The 12,282-nt window shown below is 34.5% G+C and overlaps 1 protein-coding gene across 4 annotated transcripts in view; it reads right to left on the reverse strand.

The window, feature by feature from the left end:
* Positions 1-12,282, reverse strand: part of LOC150086925 (receptor-type tyrosine-protein phosphatase S-like) — a 1,004,071-nt gene that overhangs the window by 901,858 nt on the left and 89,931 nt on the right. For all 4 annotated transcript variants that reach the window (XM_090372826.1, XM_090372825.1, XM_090372828.1 and 1 more), the window contains one exon: positions 11,222-11,383. In XM_090372826.1, coding sequence (XP_090228952.1) covers positions 11,222-11,383 — 162 coding nt within the window. The remainder of the gene's footprint in view (positions 1-11,221; positions 11,384-12,282) is intronic.

The following is a 12,282-nucleotide window of genomic DNA, read 5'->3' on the forward strand; positions in this document are numbered from 1 at the left end:
GGAGGCTTCCATCCTGCAGTGGGTTGATAATGGCTGCACTTTACTTTTTTTTTTTTTTTTTAGTAACTTAAGGCATCGTAATTTCCTTTTCTGAAATTAAAACCCATTCCTTTGCATTTTACTGCTGCTACCTCTCTCATCATCATCCACCGTAGAACTCCGTGATCACTTCCTGCTACTGGTTCCTCTACTGTAAGCCCTGTTATGTCATCTGATTCGTGGGTGATGATGAGGTCTAGGATATTCTTTTCTCTAGTACTTTCCCTGACATGTTGATACAAATAACAGTCATCTAGTTGATTTAAAAATTTTGTTCCCCATGTCGAGTTTCCTTCCCATTTACTCCAATCAATTAGAGGCAAATTGAAATCACTCATAATAAGACATTGATGCTTACTTGCCCATTCCATTTGCATGTAGAGGCTTTTGTCATAATCTTCACAATCACCTCGTCTGTAGATTACTCCTACTTGTATTATACCTTTGTTTCCAACTATCTCGCACCATACAGATTCTATACTAGCATGTGAAATGTCTGAATCCGGGAAAGCTATCATCACACTCAGGCTGCTTCTGATAAGAAGCATTACCCCACCACCCCTTCTATCTACCCTATCCTTCCTAAATACATTATACAAGCCGTACTGAAACTCATCATCATCTCCAATTTCCAGGTGGCACCACGTCTCCGTAAGCCCTATTATGTCCGTGTTACTTGTTTTAACCAGCAGTTCAAATTCGCTCATTTTATTGATGACACTTCTAACATTACTATATAAACAATTAAGACTTACTGTTCTTGTATATTTAACAACCCTAACAGAACCCTTGAAGTTTTTTAGGCTCTCTTCCCTGGCATTAGCTACCCACTCACTTGAAACGTTTCTGCCAAGAGAACATCTAGATAATATATCCAGTTGGGATAACAGATAAGAACTCTTGAGGTACGTGCAAGAGTTACTTTGACCAATATTATCAGATAAACATGTGTTAGTATTACCTACATCCCCCCTAACTAGCAGTTTCCCTGAACCTTTAAGGTACCCTCAATAATATTGGCAAAAACTTTTGCACCACCTTTGTTTAAGTGTATCCCGTCTATACAAAACAAATTCCTTCTACCTACAAGTGTGGGCCATGCTGATAGAAATTTCCCCCCTAAAGCCTTGCAGAGTCCTTCAAGTCTTGAGTTAATCCACAAGGCTTTCAATATATAATCCCTCCTATCGTGGCTGGGCAGAATTGCAGACACATAGACATTGTGGCCTAGCTCGTGGCATTTCCTCAGCATGGTCCTGTATTTTTCCAACAAATCGTCAGATCGTGTACGTTTAATGTCATTAGTCCCCACATGAATAATAATATTCTCTTTACCCCCCTTAAAATCTGACAATCTGTTGGTGACATCATTAATAGTTGCTCCCAGCAGACATACTCTGGTTCTACTCCACCTGTCCTTATTACAAAAAATATTCCCTGTTTCCCTGACAATGGAGTCTCCTAATAAAACAATGTCCTTTTAACCAGAGTAGTTTGCACTTGGTTTTTCTGTTTTGAGGCCTGAATCAGGTGTGTTCATTCCTTGGTAGATTGCTGGAGTCTTGAGTCCCTGACGGGCTCCCAGATGCATTATTCTCGAGGGCAAGCACCCATTTTTTCAGAGACTCAAATTGTTCCATCAGCGCACCAAATTGTAATTTAAGATCGGTGCACTCCTTACATCAATCACAAAGAAAAGAATCCCCAGGTGAGCTATGATTAGTCACCAGGTCGACTTTGGAAAATATTCCACAGGTTCCGCAACGGATTAAATCCTGACTCACCTGTAAATCACCATCGGCTATTTCCGTGTGAGTCACGATACCCTGTGACGTGTTTAAGGTAGATCTCGTAACTACCATTATAAAATTAGCTAAATATTAATGAAAATTAACTTTAAAAAATTATATCTATAATATTATTAAAATCAAACTGTTACAGGAAAACCTATAACAAAACAATCCAACAATATCTAAATAAATCAAATATTTAAAAGCACTAATCAACAGTAATCCAATCCACTTAACTGAGGAGCCCTGATGAAGCACGTCCACTCACCTCGAATCTATGGTCCCTCATCCACCCTACTATACCAAATTTAACTCTACTGTTTTTTTTTTCCCCCTCCTCAAACTTAAATCCCCCTTGAAAGGTTACAGATTTGCAATGACTTAGGAAATTATTCTCATCTTCGACATTGTCATGAACTTCATCCAGCTTAGGTCTTTTAAGACCTGTTCCATTGTAGCTCTTGGAGGAAGTCTTGATCTTGCCATTGTAGCTCTTGGAGGAAGTCTTGATCTTGCCATTGTAGCTCTTGGAGGAAGTCTTGATCTTGCCATCGTTGTCTTGGTCGATCCACATCTCTCTTACCTGTAGGTTTGTAATTAAAGGCTAATTTTGTGATCTGGTTTGGGTGCATTCTTTCTATGTGGCTGATCCATTTTTTCTTATACCATTTTACGTCATTTACTGTGTTATCTACTTTTAATTTCCCATGTTTTTTTACACAATTTTGTGTAAATTGATTACTATTTCTGTTTCTCAATCTTTGAGTATCTGTTGCTTATGCTATATGATGTTATATAATTTTAGTAGTACGTTTTTTTAATAAGGTGCCACCATATTTAAATAGTTTTACATTCAAATTGTCTATGCCTTGGCTTTCTTTGGTTTTTTGATTTTTGTAATATTAAATCTCAAATTTTGTAATATTAAATGTTATATTTTCTTCATCTTCGGTCACCACAGATTCAACTTCCCATTCCCTGGTGCCAGGGCTACACCATAGTTCGGAATAGTGTTGCTTCCATTCTGCTTGAGAGATGGAGTTAGTTTTTATTTGATCATTTGTGCCTAGTTGTAATTTCTTAAAAATTTTGAAACCTCTTCTCTGTGGGCCCATGATATCACATTCTAAGGAATTAACAAATTTATCCCAGTCTTCTCGTTGGATTCTTCTGGTTAGTTTTATGACTTTTGCTCTAAGCTTTTTATATTTTATGTGTAGATGTAGGTCTTTAGTTTGCAGGAACACTTTACAGGCCTTTATTTTTTCTCATCAATTGAAAAAATATATTTTTTCTATATAGTTTTTCTATATATTATTGATGAGATATATTTTATATATTTTATATAAACCTATAAAATATTATTTTTTATAATATATAATAATATATAATATTTATATATTATTTTTTTATATTTTTTTATATCCAAGACTTTCTTCAGCAGCTCCCAGAATTGATTTTTCATGGTTGACCAGATTTTCTCCACATTATCACTCGCATCAGATTTGAGTTTATCTTTCCATCGACTTTCATAGAGAAATTTAGTGCTTTTATCTTTCAACAAATGTATTTTTAATTTCTTAATAGTTTTTGTCAGTATTTTCTTCTTTTTATTAAAATAGTTTCTTCTTATTTTGAAAGTGTGTTCTAGTAGGTAGTGATCACTGTCAATTTCACTGGACGGAAATTATTCCGATTAGGATAATTTTATAATTATCCCGATTCAAATAATTTTCTTCACAGAATAAAGCCAAAATAGCCACCTGTACTTGCAGAAGTAGTGATAACCTGTAACTTTGCTATGCATGTGATGTCTGGTAATAAATCTAAATTTTATAGTTGGACATACCTGTTTTGCTGAGTTTCTTTATATTTGTTTAGTTTTATTTTTTTTTTTTTTGATATAACTAATGTTTTGTGTATACTTCAGAAAATTTATTTAGCTAATAAAATTGGTATGTTAACTTAGCAATTTATGTTAAAATCTGAAGAAAATTGAATAAAGATCTTAGTAAAAATTGTTTTTGCTAACTATACTTGCTCAAGTGCTGCTTAACCCCACTAAGTCTTTGTCGTAGTTCAAAAAGTTATATGTGATTGTACCATACTTAACTCCAATATGACCAGTGGTCAACTATGTCCAACTTTTAATATTGGATGACCAACATAAAAAAATATTTGTCAGCTGGATAATGAAGCAAAACTTATCATAGTTTACACTACAATAACTTAAATCACTAAAGGAAATTATATAATTCATATATCTTATATCATTTATTACATGCATCAATTATATGGTTCTCAACATCTCATTCTGTTAACTAAAAAATTTATTTGACAGACTGACTGTTGGAATTACAAATAGAGAGAAATATAGTAATGGGTTCAGTTACTGCAGATTATAAAAATGTCTGATGTAACATTTAATATATATGAATATATAATTTTTAAGAAGGAAACTACTACATAGTAACTATACAGTAATATATCAGACAAGATCTAACGACATTGAGAATTGATTGAACGGTTATGGATGTCTTGAATATACACACATTTATTTAAGCTGAAAGGTGAGAATAAATTTTTTATCTAAAAAATTGGACAACTAGGTATATGTTCCCTGAATCAAAATCAAGTGAAATCACCCTAAAAAGAAATTTATTGAAAATTATTAAAGATTTCATATACAAATATATGACAAAATACAGGTAGTTCCCACTTTATGAGTTCCCGGGTTCACGAGCTCTTTTTTTCAAATATCAAGTATCAACAGAATCGAAAATATCAATGGTAATTGCAATAAATAAATGCTAAAAATTCATAAATATGGCATTTCAAACCACAGGTGTAGCTATACAATATATTACTACTATGCGTGCGTTTATTTATTCAAGCAGAGATGAGGAGGGAGGTTCAACTCTTAAAGAATTTTGGAAAAAAATCCATATTTTAGAGCAATCAAAATAATAAAACCAGCCTAGGACAAAATTACAGAGAAGAACATGGCGTTCAAAATAAAATCTGTAATCATTTTATTGATAATTTTGAAGAATTTCAAGAACCAGCATTGATCATACAAAATTAAATAGAAGAGGTTGTTAATATTGCTAACCAATTGCAGCTTGAAGTTTCTACAACTAATATCACTGATCTGCTTCTAACACACAGAATGGAGGGCTCACAAATCAAGACCTCCTTGAAATGGCAAAATGTAAAGAAGTTAAAGAAGAAGAAGAAGGTTTACCAGCTGAAACTGCTGTTTGTTCCTTCACTCTCAAGGGGCTTGATGAAGCTTTTCAACACAGAAAAAGCAATTGAGATTTTCGAGTCACAAGATTCAAATTTCAAGCATACCAGAAAAGTTGCTACAGATTTAAAAAATGCTTATACATACTATCGTAAAATTTATAAAGAGAAGACTATCTTGGAAACATGATTCTTGAAGCATTTCCGAAGAAGAAAACGACTCCTTTTGTTTCCAACAAACCAATGAGTGCCTCGCCAATAATGAGTGAAGAACCATCAATGAGTGTGCATTTAGTTGATGATGATGAAGAATAAACACTCTTTAACATTTGTATGACATAAATAAATCATTGTTTAATCATAAACTATTGTTTTGTTGACCTTTATTTAACATTACTCTGGTCAAATTTCATCATTGAGAATGCAACCCTCATTTTTAACATTACATCTATGGGGAAAAAAATCCTGCTTTATGAGCTCATGCTAGGAACAAATTAACTCATAAAGTCAGGGACTACCTGTATACTACCAATTATAAACATAATACATTGAATGGCATACTATTAGGAGCTAGCAGCATTCAATATATCTAATCCATAATTGGCAAAGCTACCCTTTTCTGATTGTGCATTATTAGATATAGCTAAGTCAGGAGATACTCTACTAGTTAGCCATTTTTCTTTTAAATGAGAGTGCTGCTAAATTATATTGTAATAATAACAACTGAATTGTTTAACTAGAGCTTTAAGTGCCATACGTTTTCATAAAATTATTCAGCAATAGCTTATCATTGCAGTACTCACCTCTAAATCTGTCACTTAAGAAAATAAATTCATAGAGGATAAAATGTGAAAAAGATTTAAAATTAAACTATTTAAAACATGCCCTAAGGAAGAAAAGAAGTGCACAACATTTTCCTAGGTTGTCATCTATAAAAGAATCGAAATAATGTATTAAAAAACAAGAGCCTTGACAAGAGACTTTCAACATCGTCATCATCATTTGGTTTCATGGTAAGAGAAGAAAGTAACAGACTCTATATTGATTTCAACTCCCAGGATGCATTACTGTGTCACGTGTGGGAAATCTAATGTGTTAAGAGCCATTTTGGGGAAAGGTTTGTCAGTAGTTTAGCATTCAGCACTTCATACAATGCGTTTTGTCAAAACCATTCAATGGCTAAAGCTTTGCACTGTATTAATTTATAATTAGAGTTTAATCTGACTAGAGTTATTGCTGAATCTATTAAATCTATTAAAGGAGTGCGAGTGCAAGCTAAGTTCAGTTACGGAGTGGTTTGACTGTCAACTGTTATTATGAGTAAGTTCTGGTGTTTGCTGTTCTGGATGATCCGAATTTGACAGTTGTGCTACTTATAGCACAAATTGCAGTTTTGTTGGCATTTAATAAGCTATATTAGTTATTTATTGTATTTGTATGTTTCTTTGTATCTGTTAATAAATATTCCTAGTCTATTGTATGAGAAGAAAACTAGCATAATATTAGTGCTTGAAAAGATGTTACTGAGTTGTCAAGAAAATTGACTGTGGTATGGAAGCGTGACTTTAGTGCATTATTTGTTGTTTTTGTTTGTAGTAGGAGGATATAGTATCTCATATTAACTGTATAGAGTATATTTCCTTTTAGTGAAGGTTTGGTTAGATATTGCAATTGTGCTTCTACATCTTCTTGTACATGACTATATTTTATTGCATTGTAAATGCAATTGTATAAAACTGATTTTTTGTACTGTATGGATGATGCGAATAACAATGAAAAAATCTTTCTATATACAGTGAAACTTCCCTTTAACGGACAGCCATGGGGAACGAAAATGTGTCCGTTAGAGAGAAGTGTCCGCTAACAAGAAGTCTGAGGGAGAAAAAAAAAAAAAAGAAAGAAAGAAAAATCGTTAAACGTTTAATGTAAAATTAAATTAAATTATATACAGATTTTGCACAATATTTTCGTAAATAATATACATACAATTGTGCTATGCATATTATGACTTTATCTTAAGAAAAATACATACAGTAATCACTTATTTTCTTCTGCACCTTCTTCCGGCTGATAATTTTGTTTTCAACATTTGTTTGGAGTGAAGAAACCATCGAAAGTCCTTCAGTATCTTCTTCAGCGGCGAAAAACATTTTTAAACGATTGATTTGTATGAGCGCTTCTTCTATTTTCATCGGTGGTTCGTCGTTAATATGTTCTTCGACAGAATGACCTCCTTCCATTTCTTCATCCTCATGAGGAACTTCTTGAAAAATATCGATGATAATGTCGTTGATATCTATAGCACCATCTTCTGTAGTGAGGTTCGAGTCTATATCTTTGTAGCCAGGGTCACTTGTAGCTGAAGTATCGTACATTATCAATACATGTTGAAGTTCTTGTTCTTCTTGGTGCTTCACATTGCTGTTCACAACTTCAATTTTTGTGATTGAGAAGCCAGACTTTACAAAACAGTTCATGACAGTTTGTTTTCTAATTGCGTTTACTGAAGAGGAAATCCATTGAATCGCATCTAGGATGCTGAGTTTCTTTGCAAGGTCACTCGCACATGTTACATCGGTCATGTTTGCAATGAGATGTCTTAAAACACGTTTTCTGTAGTGAAGTTTAAATTTTTTTTATTATCCCTTGATCCAAGGGCTGACACACTGCAGATGCGTTTGGTGGCAGAAAAACGATTTGAATGATACAATTCAATGTGCGGGTGAGATGCAGCATTATCCATGAAAAGAATAATTTTTCTGTTTTGACGAATCATGTTTTGGTTAAAGTGACTTATCCATTCGCTCATGATATCTTGTGTCATCCATGCTTTTTTATTAGACTTCCAGTCAACATTCAAAAGATTCAACTTTATGCCCTTGAAACAACGAGGATTTTGTTGTTTTCCTATAACAAGAGGTTGTTCAAAGTCTCCCAGCATATTTGTACACAATAGTACAGTCAAGCCTTCCTTAGAAATTTTTCCGCACTGGCACTTTTCGTTTTTTAGACTCATTGTTTTTTCAGGAAGAGCTTTAAAAAACAACCCTGTTTTGTCACAGTTGTAAATATCCTTAGCTTCAAAATCACGACATGAATCTTCCAATTTGATGGTCCACTCTGTTACAATCCCAGTATCAACAGATCCACCTTCACCACTTACGGTTTTCGAAGAAATTTTATGCCGAGTTTTGAACTTGTCTAGCCATCCAACAGAAGCTTTGAACTCATTTACTCCCATAGATTTCGCAATCTCCAAAGCCTTTTCCCTAATAATAGGCCCATTAATGGGAATTTTTTTAGCACGTGCGCGACAAAACCACTCATACATAGCATTGTCAATTTGAAGTCCAACAGTTTTCGGGAATGATTTTTGAATGTGATCATTTCCGTGTTGCCAAAATTGTTTGAGCAGTTCATTTTTTTTCTTTAGGATGTCGCTTACCTGCGTCTTCCCGATTTTGAATTTTGCAGCGAGATTGCGAACACTATTTTTTTGCAGATCATACGCATTAATGAGTTCGACTTTATCTTTTAAAGTTAAATGTTTACGAGAAGACATTGTGCACTTCACACGACACTGAACAAAACTGAAAACTGAAACTGAACTGAGCGTGTACAGAGAAGGGCAACAAGATTGGTGAGGGGAATGAAGATATCCTCTTACCAAGAGAGGCTTAAGTTCTGCAAACTGCAGTGGCTGGAGACTAGGCACCTACACGGTGATCTGATTGAGGTGTATAAGGCCTTGAATGGGTTGAGCATGCTGAATTCTGATGGGATCCTTCCACTTGTTCAGATTACGAACCTAAGGGGGCATAAATTCAAATTAAGAAAAGACAGATGTAGAATAGATGTGCGGAAATTTGCCTTTAGTCAGCGGGTGATTAATTGCTGGAACAAACTTCCATCTGTCGTTGTGGAAGTTGATAGGTTAAACAAATTTAAGGAGGAACTGGACAGGATTTGGAGGGAATGGTGTGATTTTTTTTTTTTTTTTTTTTTTTTTTGGCTGTTGCTACTACTACTACTACTACTACTGCAATGATAAGCTATTGCTAAATAATTTAATAATTGTAATAATATTAACTATAGCTGATGAGTAGCCCCACCTATTCTAGCTGGAAAAACACAATCAGAAATTGATTGCTTAGTCAATTTTGTATATATGAAGTGTGATCAAAAGGTTTAGGGATGGTCTTCTTATCTTGAAACTATGACACTGTATGGAGTTGCAATTTGTCAAACATTGTTCATTGACTCATCTAGTCACAGTAACACAGGAACCACCTGTTTATGTGTAGTCGACCTGAATTGGTGCTAAATATCAAGTGGTTTTTTTGCATTTTAAAAATTAGTAGTTTTACTGAGAGTAAATCTGCATCCAAATTTGCTTCAAATTAGGGAAAAGCACAACAGAAACAATGAAAGATTAAAAACAGCTGTCAAAGTGATGCAATGTGTCACTTGCAAAATGCTAATGTTTGAACACATTAGTATTTTGCAAAATGCCACTTCAGACTGACAGAGTGCTACTTGTCCACTGAAGATGTTCCCCACTATGTCCCTCTCTCCAACTTCAAGAACTAATGATTCAATCACTCACATTCATATTTTGATCACAAACAATCAACATTAACTATCAGTGAAGACACTAGTAAAACTGATATTTCTCGTGGGATATTTCAACCAATTTTAATATAAGATTTGAATTGTGACATTTTTCAGCCATTTCTGCCTTGTGTCCTCGCTGATGATCACAGAGGGTGGTTCTCACATGTCAGGATCTTCATTGATGTGTTGTTGTTGCTGCTGGTCCATATTTTGTTTCTTCTAATCATTACTGGTGATCAAGAGTAGAATGTCATGATCTGGAAACAAAGGCCCCAGCTCTCTCAATGGAAGCCTATCTCCAAGGCCAAAAGAAAGTTATGTTATGTTATTTTTAGATTTTAGGAGCATTAGCAACTAAGGCCATATTGCTCCGAGGATATGTGGTGGTCATTCCGTGACCTTTCCGCACCTTCCGTATTTGGTGATCAAGGGCTCGAACCCCAGTCTAATCAAGAAGCGTGTGCTATGTACTGTTGCTCCTGCCCACCTGGCTATGGAGGCGTCCGCCAAAAGAAAGAATGACAACCTTGATGAAATGTGAAGATTATGCTTATCACATTTTTTGACTCACAGTACATTGTTCATTATGAATTTGTTCTGCATGGTCAAACAGTAAACCAGGAATAGTACTATAAAACAGTTATATGGCTTTTGTGCAATACTGTTTGGAGAAAACAAATACTATAAAGCAGTCATATGGTTTTTGTGTAATGCTATTTGGAGAAAACAACCAGAAAAGTGGGTTTCAGTAAATTTGTATTTGCATCATAACAATGCCCCTGGACACCCAGTACTTTTCGTTCAAGGCTTTCTTGCAAAACATTCCATCACTGTGGTCCCTCATCCACCCAAAGGTTTTTCTCCCAAAGCTTAAATTTCACTTGATTGTTTGTTATTTGGTTTTTAGGAGCATTAGCAACTAAGGCCATATTGCTCCGGGAATATGCGGTGGTCGTTCCCTTGACCTTTCTGCATCCTCCGTATTTGGTGGTGATGGGCTCGAACCCCGGTCTAATCAAGAAGCGTGTGCTATGCACTGCTGCTCTTTCCCACCTGGCTATGGAGGCATCATTTCACTTGAAAAGTCACAGATTTGCAATGTAAATTTTCTCCTTAGGGTAATTGCACTTTATTTTGACATATGGTACACATACCTAGACATTTGGTTTTTTATCTAAAAAATTTCTGTGTGTGTGTGTGTGTGTGTGTGTGTGTGTGTGTGTGTGTGTGTGTGTGTGTGTGTGTGTGTGTGTGTGTGTGTGTGTGTGTGTGCTTTTTTTTTAATAAGTTAAGAATTACTCTAATTATGCATTTATATGCATAATCCCTTGTAAAAGGAATCACAAAATGACCCATGCTACCACTGATTAAGCAAATAGGAAAACTGAATAACAGTTTTGTTGTTTTGGATAAAATTAAATTAAACTTAATTATATTGAATTTGCAACCAAACATTATATTCACTGTTTTATTTATTATTATTTAAACATTAAATTTAAATATTTTTTCAACTCCCCCCTCCCCAAACTTACGGTCCATGCAGTTTGGTCCTTTGAAACCAGGGGCACAAGAACATCCATAAGGATCAGGTTTACAAAAGAGGTGGAAAGCACATCCTTCATCCACGTTGCTGCTATTTTGTGGAGGATAACAAAGTTTAGAGCAGTCAGCCCCAAAATGATTTCCTCCACAAGCTGGAAGAAAATAAAAAAATAAAAAATTGAACATACTACTACTTCTTATGCAGTTCTTGTACATCACATATAAGCTTAAACTAATTGTTAAAAAAAGAAAGACTATAAACTACATTTACACTGATTAAAAATATTTTACTCTGTAAAGTAAAGAAGCGTGCATATTTTAAAAACCCTCATGGACATGTCACAGTTTCTTCTTCAGGCACACCTTAGTTGCTAATGCACCAATAAAATCCAAACCAATCTTCTTCAGATAATAGTTACAGCTGAATGATGACAGTGTCAAAACAAAATAATTACTGAAAGAATAGTAACTCTGGGAGTGTCCTTCTGACAAAGCTGATATAGTGTCATGTATTAATTTCCTCTGTGATTACTGTGGATGGATACATTTTGCTTAATCATATGATTATAGCCTTAGCACTGAACAGGGTGGGGGGAGCTATATGTTCCTAGGACTCTTGTGAACCCTAGGAGCCCCACTTTTAAGAGGCCTCTCTATTTAGTAGACCTAATCAAACTTAATTTCTTGTAAGATTATTTTGTAATTACCGTGTACAGCACATGGAACAGCAAAGGGTCAATGGCTGATAATAAAAATAAAATTTTTAAAAATACTGTTACCCTGAGAGAATTCAAGCCATGTTATTAAAATCAATCTAGACAACATTCTAATGCTTGTTTGTTGCATTCAGAACATATAGAACCATCTTAGAACTGCAATTGATTTATAGAATATACATCACTAGAGGAGTACACAAATTATTTAGCAGCTTTCAATAAACAACTAGCATTAATTTTTTGAATAATCTGATGTGTCACTCTTTAATATAGACATACCATTAACCTTCATTTACTGTGTTACTGTCATTAACCATGACAGTAACACAGTCATT

The sequence above is a fragment of the Mastigoproctus giganteus genome, chromosome 4 (genome assembly GCF_048544385.1).
Source record: "Mastigoproctus giganteus isolate SK-2022 chromosome 4, ASM4854438v1, whole genome shotgun sequence".
Taxonomy (NCBI): Eukaryota; Metazoa; Arthropoda; class Arachnida; order Uropygi; family Thelyphonidae; genus Mastigoproctus; species Mastigoproctus giganteus.